Source organism: Ovis aries, chromosome 5, assembly GCF_016772045.2.
Source record: "Ovis aries strain OAR_USU_Benz2616 breed Rambouillet chromosome 5, ARS-UI_Ramb_v3.0, whole genome shotgun sequence".
Lineage (NCBI taxonomy): Eukaryota > Metazoa > Chordata > Mammalia > Artiodactyla > Bovidae > Ovis > Ovis aries.
This window is the reverse complement of record NC_056058.1, coordinates 58,497,906-58,510,224: the sequence shown is the minus strand read 5'-3', so window position 1 is coordinate 58,510,224 and position 12,319 is coordinate 58,497,906. Positions and strand designations below refer to the sequence as shown.

The 12,319-nt window shown below is 41.5% G+C and overlaps 1 protein-coding gene and 1 long non-coding RNA gene across 14 annotated transcripts in view; one reads left to right on the top strand and one right to left on the bottom strand.

The window, feature by feature from the left end:
* Nucleotides 1–12,319, top strand: part of LOC105606707 (uncharacterized) — a 108,285-nt gene that overhangs the window by 10,327 nt on the left and 85,639 nt on the right. For all 11 annotated transcript variants that reach the window (XR_006059988.2, XR_009600895.1, XR_006059995.2 and 8 more), the window contains one exon: nt 2,482–2,644. This is a non-coding gene — a long non-coding RNA (uncharacterized LOC105606707). The remainder of the gene's footprint in view (nt 1–2,481; nt 2,645–12,319) is intronic.
* The window catches only part of AFAP1L1 (actin filament associated protein 1 like 1), a 71,601-nt gene that overhangs the window by 7,381 nt on the left and 51,901 nt on the right, over nt 1–12,319 (bottom strand). For all 3 annotated transcript variants that reach the window (XM_042250650.2, XM_042250651.2, XM_004008954.6), the window contains 3 exons: nt 11,929–12,001; nt 10,525–10,636; nt 553–717 (listed from right to left, as the gene is read on the bottom strand). In XM_042250650.2, coding sequence (XP_042106584.1) covers nt 553–717; nt 10,525–10,636; nt 11,929–12,001 — 350 coding nt within the window. The remainder of the gene's footprint in view (nt 1–552; nt 718–10,524; nt 10,637–11,928; nt 12,002–12,319) is intronic.

The window sequence follows — 12,319 nt, the reverse complement described above, 5'->3', positions numbered from 1 at the left end:
AGTCTGAAAGTGTGCTGAACTGCAGCTATAGAGAGAATTCAACAGAAAAATGGCAGAAAGCGGGGTGCAGAGGAGCCCAGGGTATACAGGGTCTGCAGAGGTCATGGTCCTGGATTTCAGAAGGGAATACTGGTGAAGTGTCACTGTCCATTATTCTCAGCACCTGGACCAATATTTCACACATTTGGGTCCTTAGTACATAGCTGTGAATAATGAGTTAATGTGAGGTTCAAAATGATATCTCTTCCTTGATTCTAAAGCACACTCTGTTTTTCATGTTTTAAAATTTCTAAGATCAGATCTCACTTTACCACATTAAGTATATACATTCATGTTACTTTTTCATCCCCTCACTCTAAAAACAATTACTCAATCAGTGGCACTTTCATTAGTCAGGAGAGATGGTTATGACGATGGTGGTGGTGAGGAGGCATAGAAAGGGGAGGAGAAGCCTCCCTGTTCCTGGAAAGAAGCCAGGTGGCGAGTACTAGGAGAGGTGTCAAGGCTCAAGTGTGAGCCCCTCATGTGCTCAGGGCCACACCCCATAGATACCTGGGTTGTTCCGAATGGCTTCCTTTAGTTCCCTCTTTTCCTGCCGCAGCGCCATCAGCTCTGTCCGGATTGTCTCTTTCTCTTTCTCCAGCTTCTCTTTTTCTACCAGGTACCTCCTGGCATCCTCCTCAGCTCGATTCTTACCGTACTTATACTGATGGGCACCTGTAGAGATGAGGCAGGAAAAGGTCCTCAATTCTGAGCTGGTGAGAGTACTTGGGTGGTGTTAGCTTCTCTCTCAGCCACAATCTGTCCATAAAATGGGAATATTTCGGTCCGTACCCCTAGACCTATTTAGAGGGAAGGAGAGGAAACTAGGAGCCAGAGGGAGGCAGTAGTGCACAGGGGTGAGGAGGAAGGGCTTTGTTGTTAGGTAGCTAGGTTATATCCAACTCTTGTGACCCCATGGCCTGCAGCCCGCCAAGCTCCTCTGTCCATGGGATTTCCCAGGCAAGAGTGCTGGAGCGGGTTGCCACTTCCTTCTCTTGGGGATCGTCCTGACCCAGCGTTGAACCTGCATCTCCTGCACTGGCAGGCAAATTCTTTACCACTGAGCTACCAGGGAAAGCCCCACAAGGGCTTTAGAACCAGACAGATGAAGGTCCGTGTCTTCTTTTGCCCATTACTGGTTGTGTGTCATCAGACGAAGTGAATGTGGTGTTTCTGTGCCTTCCCCTAACTTTAGTTTCCTCATTTGTCAATATGGATATCAATCAGGTTTACCTCTTGGCACTGTGATAAGGTTTTAAAGAGATAATTCATGAAAAGTGCTTGGTAAATAGTACCTGGCAAATAGAGCTTAGTAAATGTTAGATAACAATTTAAAATAGATTTTGTGATGTATACACATTTTGGTTTAAAAGGGCATTTTTATAGTTAACTTTCAGTGCATATAGGATAGACAGCTACATGTAACACAGATCTACAGAGAATTGAGACCTGGGGTTAAAGTAAGGCATTGCCTGTTTTATTGAGAAAAGGCTGGGAGGAGGGGGGAATAGAGACCTGGTGTTCTACTATAGGCTTTACACTATGGTGGGCAATAACAACAAATTATTATGGCAAAAATTTATTGACCGCTTACTATATACTAGGTAATTTATCTGCATTTCAATTTAATTCTCACAAAGTTACTGTTATTTGCTCTGCTTTATTGTTGGAAAAACTGAGGCACAAGAGGCTAGGTCTCACTGCTAACAATGGGAGAACCCAGGTTTGAACTCATGTCTATCTGACTCAAGGATTCATGCTATGAAATACTGCCAAGCTCGAGCAAGGCCATAGTCTAACCTTTTAGTGAAAGTTTTAATTTTTTTATGCTACCGTCAGTCACACACAGTCCTTTGTAAGTGGGTGTGGAGCAATTCCCACAGTTTGCTGGTAATTAGGGGGTCTTGTCTCTGCAGCTCTGTAGGGATTGCAGTGGTCACCCATGGCCTATTTAAAAATCAGTTCCTGCTTTAACTACTCTGCAATTCAAACCTCATTATAAATAAAGCATGGAGGGCTGAGAAGAGGGCGCATGGCTCCCTGTACTTCCCAGCTATACAGTAGCATCCCAAAGGAGCTGGGTTTTAGACTTTTGGATTTTATAAACTGGTAATAAAACATAAATAGGGATATCCTGATTCACTTTCCTGTACACCTGTAACTAACACCACATTGTAAATCAACTATACTTCAATTTAAAAAGATGTAAAAAAAATATTCACAGAAAAAATAGGATACCAACAAAGGACTGTCAGCATTATATTGTTGACAATATAAAGACCTTAAAACTGCCAATATTATTACTATTCCCACTGTTTAGCAAAATAATATTTTAACATCAGGAGTTGGATACAAATGTAGAACAGTCATTTATACTGAGTAGAATTAACTTTATGAAAAACTTCATGCACTGTGCTTATTTTTCTCATTTCATTGCAGATGAGTGAAAACTTCCTTTTGGACCAAACCAGCAAGTAGACTCACCTTTCGGAGCCACCATTCCGATCCACCTTGCTGTGTCAGCACCGCGGAGAGCGGCTGACCTCACACCCAACCCTGTAATGCTTGAGTGTTAAAGAAGCAAACTAGATTTTCATCCTCTGTAAGTGATGAGTTGATTTTCTTTTCTACTTTCAAGATTTTCTCCTTGCTTTTGGCTTTCACATTTTAGCATGATGTGTCTTTAGAAAATTGTTTATTTATTGCTGCGTGCCTCTGGCTGTAGTGAGCAGGGCTACTCCTCTGCACTGCATGGGCTTCTCATTGCAGTGGCTTCTCTTGTTGCGCAGCACAGGCTCTAGGTGCATGGCAGGCTTCAGTACTTGCAGCACAAGTGCTCAGTAGTGGTGGTGCATGAGCTTAATTGCTGCACGGCATGTGGAATCTTCCTGGACCAGGCATTGGATTAAATCCGTGTCCCTGCATTAGCAGGAGGATTCTTATTCACTGGACCTCCATGGAAGACCTCCAGGAAGTGTGATGTGTCTTCTGTGGATCTCTTTGCCTTTATCCTACTAGAACTTCACTGAATTTCCTATATGGCACATTAATGATTTCAATAAATTTGGCAACTTTTCAGCTATTATTTCTTCTAACATTTCTTATGCTTCTCTTTTTCTTCTCTCCTTCTAATACTTCCTTTATGTATATGTTAGTACTCTTAATGGTATGTCTCACATTTCTCTGAGGCTCTGTTTATTTTTCTTTGTTCATTTTTCTGTTATTTTAAATGCATAATCTCTATTGATTTATCATGAGGTTTACTGATTCTTTTGCCAGTTCAAATGTACTGTTGAGCCATTTGATAGAACAATGTCATCTTACTTGCTTTTTTTTTTTTTTTTTTAACCAACTGAAGCTCATACTTCATTAGATTTACTTAGAATTTATCCAATGTCCTTTTCTGTTGCAGAGCTACCACATTACACTTAGTCATCATGTCTCCTTAGGTTCTCGGCTGTGACATTTCTCAGACTTTGTTTTCTCCCAGTTTTGTTGAGATAATTCACATAGCGCTGTGTAAGTTTAAAGTATCGGCTTCCTTGGTGGCTCAGATGGTAAAGAATCCGGTTGCATTGCGGGAGACCTGGGTTCCATCCCTGGGTTGGGAAGATCCCTTGGAGGAGGGCAGGGCAACCCACTCCAGTATTCTTGCCTGGAGAATCCCCATGGACAGAGGAACCTGGTGGGCTACTGTCCATGGGGTCTCAAAGAGTTGGACATGACTGAGTGACTAAGCATAGCACACTGTGTAAGTTTAAAGTATACTGCATAAATGATTTGACCTATATAAATCATGAAATGATTACCACAACAAGTTTAGTGAACAGCCAGTATCTTGTGTAGATACAAATTTAAAGAAATAGAAAAAAATGTTTTTCCTTGTGATGAGAACTCTTGGCATTTACTCTTTTCTCTTTCATATGTAGCATAGAACGGTGTTAATTATATTCATCATGTTGTACATTACATCTCTAATATTTATTTATCTTAGAACTGGAAGTTTATACCTTTTGACTGTCCTCATCCAGTTCTCCTCCCCATACTCCCTGCCACTGGTAGCCACAAATCTGATCCCTTTTTCTATAAGCTTGTTTGTTTTTGAACTATTAATGCATGGAACCTACAGTATTATATATTAGTTCCTGGTATATAACATAGTGATTTGATATTTCTATACATTTTTAAATGATCACCATGATAAGTCTAGTTACCAGCTGTCACCATACAAAGTCATCAGGCAGTTGTCGACTATATTCCCTGAACTGCACATTTCATACCCATGGCTCATTTATTTTATAACAGGAAATCTGTACCTCTTAATCTCCTTCACTGCTCTCCTCCCGCCGCCCCCTCCCCTCTGGCAACTTCCTATTGTTCTCTGTATCTATGCCTTTGTTTCTATGTTACGTTTGCTTGTTTTCTTCAGATTTCATGTATTAGTGAAATTATATGTATTTGCCTTTCTCTGTCTGATGCATTTCACTTAGCACAATACTGTTTAAGGCCATCTGTGTTGTTGCAAAGGGCAGGACTTCACTCTTTTTAATGGCTGAGCAATATTTCATTGTATCTATGTATGTCACATCTTTATCCACTCTTTTTGTCTGTTTTTGAAAAAAATTTTACTGACATATAGTTGATTTAAAATATTGTGCTTCAGTTGTACAGCAAAGTGATTAATTATACATATCCATATATTCATTTTTTATCAGATTCTTTTCTCATGTAGTTATCACAGAGTATTGAGTAGAGTTCCTTGTGCTATACAGTAGGCAGGGCCTTGTTGGTTTTCTATTTTCTATATAGCTGTGTGTGTATGTTAATCTCAAGCTCCTGATTTATCCTCCCCCCCCCCCCATATTTACCCTTTGATTACCATAAATTTTTTTTGATATATGTAAGTCTGTTTCTGGTTTGCAAATAAGTTCATTTAAAGAAATAGATTCCACATATGAGTGATACTATGTTTGTCTTTCTCTGTCTTACTTAGTGTGATAATCTCTAGGTCCATCCATATTGCTGCAGATGGCCTTATTTTGTTCTTTTTTACTGCTGAGTAGTATTCCATTGTACTTATGTGCCACATCTTTTTATCCATTCCTCTGTTGATGGATATTTAGATTGCTTCCATGTCTCTAGCTATTGTAAATGGTGCTGCAGTGAACTCTGGGGTCCATGTATCTTTTTAAAATTCAATGGGGTCCAAATATCTTTGTGAATTGTTTTTTTCTGGATATATGCCCAGGAGTGGGATTGCTGGATTGTATGGTAGTTCTATTTGTAGGTTTTTAAGGAGCCTCCATACTGTTCTCCATGGTGGTCGTATTAATTTACATTCCCACCAACAGTGTAGGTGGGCTCCTTTTTCTCCACACCCTCTTCAGCATTTATTATTTATAGACTTTTTGATGATATTTTGATTTGCATTTCTCATATACTGTGATGTTGAGCATCTTTTTATATGCTTTTTGGCCACCTGTATGTCGTCTTTGGAGAACTATTTAGATCATCTACTGTCTTTTGATTGCATTTTTTAAAAAATGTAATGCTGTGTGAACTGTTTGTGTATTTTGGAGATTAATCCCTTGTTAGTTGCTTTGTTTGCAGATATTTTCGCCCATTCATTCTATGGGTTGTCTTTTTGTTTCGTTTATAGTTTCCTTTGCTGTGCAGAAGCTTTTAAGTTTAATTGGATCCTGTTTTGTTTTGTTTTTTAATTTCCATTACTCTAGGGGATAATATAATCTTCCAAAAAGATATTGCTGTGATTTATGTCAAAGAGTGTTCTGCCTATGTTTTTCTCTAGGAGTTTTATAGTGTCCAGCCTCACATTTGGGTCTTTGATTCATTTTGAATTTATTTTTGAGTATGGTATAAGTGAATATTCTAATTATATTCTTTTACATGTAGCTGTTCAGGTTCCCTAGCACCACTTATTGAAGAGATTCTTTGCTCCATTGTATATTCTTGCCTCTTTTGTTACAGACTAATTGACCATGGGTGTATGGATTTATTTCTGGGCTTTCTATCCTTGTTGCATTGATCTATATTTCTGTTCCTCTGCCAGTACCATATTGTTTTGATTACTATAGCTTTGTAGTATAGTCTGAAGTCAGGGAGCCTGATTCCTCCAGCTCCGTTTTTCTTCTCAGGATTGCTTAGGCTATTCAGGGTCTTTAGGGTTTCCAAACAAGTTAAAACTTTTCTTGGTAATTTGATAGGAATTGCACTGAATTCCTATTCAGGCAATCCTGAATGCCTACAATTCCTAGGCAGTTGTAGACTGCCCTGCACAGTATAGTCATTTTGATAATATTGATTCTTCCAAGAATATGGTATATATCTTTCCATCTGTTTATGTCATCTTTGACTTTTTCATCATTGTTTTATAGTTTTCAGAGTATGGTCTTTTGTCTCCTTAGGTAGCCTTTTATTCCTAGGTATTTCATTCTTTTTGATGCAATAGTAAATGGGATTGTTTCCTTAATTTCTCTTTCTGATCTTCCATTGTTAGTGTAAAGGAAGGAAAGAGATTTCTGTGTATTAATTTTGTATCCTGCAACTTTACCAAATTCATTGTTAAACTCTAGTAGTTTTCTGGTAGCATCTTTAGGATTTTCTATGTATAGTATCACGTCATCTGCAAACAGTGACAATTTTACTTCCTGTTTTCCAGTTTGAATTCCTTTTCATTCCTTTTTCTTCTCTGATTGCCATGGCTAGGACTTCACAACTATGTTGAATAAAAGCGATGACAGTGGACATTCTTGCATTGTTTCTGATCTTAGAGGGAATGCTTATAGCTTTTCACCATTGAGAATGATTTTAGCTGTGAATTTGTCATATATAGCCTTTATTATCTTGAGGTAAATTTCATTTATGCCCACTTTCTGGAGAGTTTTTTTTCATCATAAATCAGTGTTGAATTGTGTCAAAAGCTTTCTCTGCATCTATTGAGATAATCACATGGTTTTTATCCTTCAGTGTGGTAATATGGTATACCACACTGATTGATTTGTGGATATTGAAGAATCCTTGCATCCCTGGGATAAATCCCTCTTAATCATAGTGTGTGATCCTTTTAATGTATTATTGGGTTTGGTTTGCCAGTATCTTGTTGAGAATTTTTGTGTCTATGTTCATCAGTAATACTGGCCTATAGTTTTCTTTTTTGTGGTATCTTTCTCTGGTTTTGGTATCAGGGTGATGGTGGCCTCTGATGTTGATCCACAGAGGGTACAGCCTTAGGCATATACGGTCACCTTGGAGGACAGTCATCTTAGCAGGACTTTCTTCCTGATCTCTCTGTTACACTGCCTGACTCTTGATATCATATCCAGCTATTGCTGCTGCTGCTAAGTTGCTGTTAGGTTCCACTAATTGTCAGCTGATTGTTCTATTGTTTTTGATAATGCTTTGTATCAACATTTGTTCCACATTCTATTCCCACTAAAGTCAGTTCTTTTGAAGGAGAGCTTTGGAGTTCAGTGTTTTTTTTAAGTTAATTAATTTCTTTATGGCTGTGCTGGGTCTTTGTGGCTGTGTGTGGGCTTCCTCTAGTTGCAGCAAGTGGGGCCTGTTCTCTTGTGGTGCATGAGCTTCTCACTGCGGTGGCTTCTCATTGCGCTGCACAGGCTCTGGGGTGCATGGGCCTCAGTAGTTGTAGTGCGTGGGCCTAGTTGCCTCGCTGCATGTGGGATCTTCCAGACCAGGGATTCAACCCATTTCCCTTGCAAAGGCAGGCAGATTCTCAACCATTAAACCACCAAGCAAGTCCCTGGAGTTCAATGTTTTTATGACTTGCCTTTCTTTTTACCCTGGGCAAAAGTCTCAGAGTCACTGTTCTGAACAATGGCCTGCTTCTCTTAGAGTGACATCTTTGTTTTGTGAACTGGGTGCTGGGTGGGGACTGTTATCTCTGATCTTCTAAACTTGCCTCTCCTAGGGTGGAAGCCCTGCCTTTTGAGTGATCTGGGGTGAGGGCATTTAGGGCCCCCATATCCTTGGCCTGCCCAACCTTGAGTACAGCATTTGCCCTGTGAGTGGAGTCTGGGAGCACCCTACTTGTGGGCTGCACTCACCGATTTAATTTAATGTCTGTAATACATAATTGGTGATTTAATGTCTGTAATACATAATTGGTGGTGATGAATGCTGGTGACTTGATCTTACTGGGGAGATACTGCTACTCTTGACTGGGTGTGAGAGGAGAGAGAGCCCTGTTTTCTTGTCCACAGCTGCCTAGAGTAGAGATTCTGCCTTACCGAGTTGGTAAAGAGGTAAAGGAATGAGTTGTGGCTCAGATGTCACAAAGTCTCTTAACTGAGATTTAGTAAATTATCTAGAGTAAATCTTCACTTGCCATATGCCCTTAGGAAAGTTTCTGGAGACTTTAGATGACTGACTTAGCAGTCCTCACTGGTTATGGTCATTTTCTGGGAAACAGGTCTGTGGAGCTTCTAATGCCACCATTTCCTCAGTTGTCCCCTCAGTTCCCATGATTTTTGTGTTCTTGTGTTTGTGTCCTTTTGCCGTCCCCTTCCACAATAGATAGGGCTGACCTGTGTAACCATTAGGATGTGGCAGAAATGATCACAAAAGCCAGTTCACAAAAACAATGCAGCTTCTACTCTGTTCCTCCTTCCTGGGTCATGTGCTGTCTGTCGGGGAAGCCAGCATATGACTTGTCTTGTCATAAGGACAAGCAGCCCAATGGTGAGGTCCCCATGGCAAGGAACTGAGGCCTCCTTCCAAAAGCCAGCACAGACTTGCCAGGCATACACATGAACCACCTTGGGAGCTGATTTCTAGCATGTCAAGCTATCAGATGATTTCAGATGACCAGCTGACTTCTTGACTGTGACCTCATGAGAGACCCTAAGCCAGAGCTACCTGTTTAAGCTGTCTTGGGATTCCTGACCCACAGACACTGACATAACACACACTTATGTTTTGAGATGGGAAATTTTGGGTAATTTGTTATGTAGCAATAGGTAATTAATACATGATCTTGGGTAAAACCCTTCTCTTATGTTCCTATTTCTTCATCTGAAAAACATTGTTGGACTAGATCCATGGTTTCCAACTGTCTTCGAGGAGCTGTATAATTTCATAGTGATGGGTAACAGGTTACTGTATGGAGTAAAGGGAAAGCCAAGCAGGTCTCTGGACTCCAGGCAAAGCAGCTCTGCTTTTTCTCTTTCTTATAAACTGAGCCTCAGTATAAGATTTGATTTGAAGAATTTTTTTTTAATCTTTGTTCTAGGTTTTTTTTTGGTTAGATTTTGTGATTTCTTCAATCTTACATGCTTATTTCAATTCAGTTTCCCATTTTGAAATGGGTATTCCATAGGCTGTGCATTTCTAGTGTCCACAAGTCTATAAGGAATGTTACAACAACCCTTTGATTGTTCAGAGAGGAAACTCTGGAGAGGGGAGGGACTTTTCCAAAGTTACATAGTAGTTTAGTGACCAAGTAAGGAATGGAATACAAATCTCCTGACTCTAGAAGAGATTATCTGGGCTAATGAAGTGGACTTCCCTGGTGGCTCAGTGATAAAGAACCCACCTGCCAATACAGGACAAGTGGGTTTGATCCCTGGGTGGGGAAGATCCCCTGGAGGAGGAAATGGCAACCCACTCTAGTATTCTTGCCTGGAGAATCCCATGGACAGAGGAGCCTGGTGGGCTACAGTCCATGGGTTCAAAGAGTCAGATACAACTGAGCAAATAAACAACAATGATATGGAGTTATCATAAAGGAAAGTATTTTAAAAAATAAATCTTCAAAAAGCAAAGACTAGAACTTGACTCTGTTCAGGTACAGGGGGAAGAAAGTAAAAGCAACAGAAGACTCTTGGGACATGCTGTCCTACAGAAAGCTGGCTTGCTCATAGAGATAAATCATACGGGAGTAGAGATTTATGTTGGGAATGAAAGAGACCTTTTACCATAGAGTTTTCTGACACAGTTAGTCATTACTTTGCAGTGTGGCAATCAGGCAGTTCAACAAACTTATGAAGTGCTATGCAGAGCCTGAGCTGGGACACAGAGGTGAACTCTCTCTCTCTATATATGTGGCTTTATGTAGTGCTAAAATTTTTAAATAGTTGCTGACATTAAGAAATAAGTAAATTTCTGGTTTGTTTTGAATAATTGGCAAATCTGAGCTGGCAGTGCTGCCTGGGGGCCTTGGCTGGAGCTGAGTGTTGGCTGCTCCTAGAGCTGGGGCCTGAGCACTCCAGTTTCCTTCAGTCTCCCCCAGCCCGCTCCTGTTGTTTTCCCTCTGAGGCCTCCTGCTCACTGCCCTTTATCACTCTGCTTGTGCTGTTATTTTTCGTAGAGTATTTTCTTACACCTCTCCTTACTCACTTACCATATGACCCCTGGGAGGATCTGATTTTGAGACCCCCCTCCCCACCCCACCCTGCCTCTGTCCTGGACATTCCCCTCCTTTCCTCTCTTGCACACACAACTTACTGGAGGCGTGGCGCTTGACTTTGACCTGTGGGTCCACCCGATGGGACTTCTCACTGCAGGTGGAGGCATGGCGCTTGACCTGGGCTCCAGAGGGACGCTCAGGCTCCTCGTCCTAGGTGGGAGATGGAAGAAGATAAAGCATGGGTGGGCTCCGAGCCCTCAGTGTGGGTGCTTGGAGATGTGCACTTGATGGCTGAGTGCTGCCTGACCTCTGAGATCTTGGCCTTACACTTGCAGTTGTGTGCAGCCCTCAGCAGTCTATAAACCATTTGCAATGGCAGTATGTTACTTGATCCTCATACCTTCCTAAAGGCAACCCTAAACTGGAATTTCTGCTGAGTGGAAAATTAGGACATCTCAAAAGACTTTGGGTGACCATATTTGATTTACTATAGATTTTTTTTGTCAGTACATCAATTGGATGTAAAATTTTCTGAATTGCTAAAATAAAGTCTTAAGTTAAAAAGAGTCAAAGTTGAGATCAGTCAGTGATAGAAGTGGCATAACTTAATAGACTGGCTATACATTTTCACAGGAAAGAGTAGTGAGAACACTCAACATCTTGTCAAAGCTCAGGAAACCATAAGTGGACTATAATAGTCATATAATAATGATATTGATAATAGCAGTATTATTTACCCTCATTGTAAGACCTTCCAGTGTTTAGGTACTGTGCTAAGCTTTTTCCAGAAAGTATTTCATTTAGTTCTTGCAAGACCTAGAGGTAAGAGCTCAGAAGGTCATCCAGCACTGTCCAGGGCAGGGGTCCTGGCCTGCAGACACATCTGCTTTCCTTGGCACCTTGATTCCCTCTATCCTGTCCATGAGCTGTGAGGCCTGACTCACCAAACAATGTCTAGTCAGAATGTGGTCCCCTTGCTCTCTCGTGGCAGGAGGAGGCACAGGGCAGATTGTGGAGCAGGATGGGTCATGTGATGGCTACAGAGGCCTTATTGTAGGTTAATAAGCTGGCATCTTCTTGGTTTAGTGAGCAAGACAGGGAGATTGTCCTGGGAACTGAAGCCCAGACTGTAGATGCCAGCAGGTAAAGGGCTGTGGGGGCAGCTATTCAGTTATCACCCACCTGAGACAACTACTGAATCGGTTCACAGAGCTGTAACAGGGGTGGAAAGCCCACGCCTGCTCAGACTGGAGCAGTGCTCTGTAGCTTGCAGAGCCTTCTCTTCTCCTGGTGAGGGGCTCTTTCCTCCACACTGCCCAGCCTCCTGTTCCAGACATTCTCCCCAGCCACAGTCTGGGGCAAGAAGGTCCCCTCTCCCCCTCCTTCCAGGTGCTGGTTAAACAAAAATGATTTCTCTGAGGCAAAGGAATACTGAGGGAAGGAGAGAGGGAGAGCTAATAAGCGGCCTTTGCCATGTCCCCCAAAGTCCCAAGGGACCATACCTGCATCTTTTCATAAGGAACATCATCATAGACTCGGGGCTCAGGCCACTGATCCTGGCAGGATCTTGCGTATCTAGAAGATACAAGGGATGATGATAATGATGTGACAGTGATACTTATGCAGCTTACAGTGCTTTCCTGTCCACTTATTTGATTCTGGCAGCAGCTTTTAATGGAGGTCAGAAAGTCAGTGATAGCAGCATGCCAGGCAGCACGGTGCCACTGATGTGTTTAGAGCTTAAAGGCAGGGATGCATGGGATTCTCACAATCCAGGAAGCAGGTTATTCATCGCCTCCATTCTGTACGTGAGAAAACAGAGGATCCAGGCTGGCAAGCAACCAGCCTAAGCTGTTGGTCGTGATAGAGCCGTAACTCGAAGCTGGCACTAAT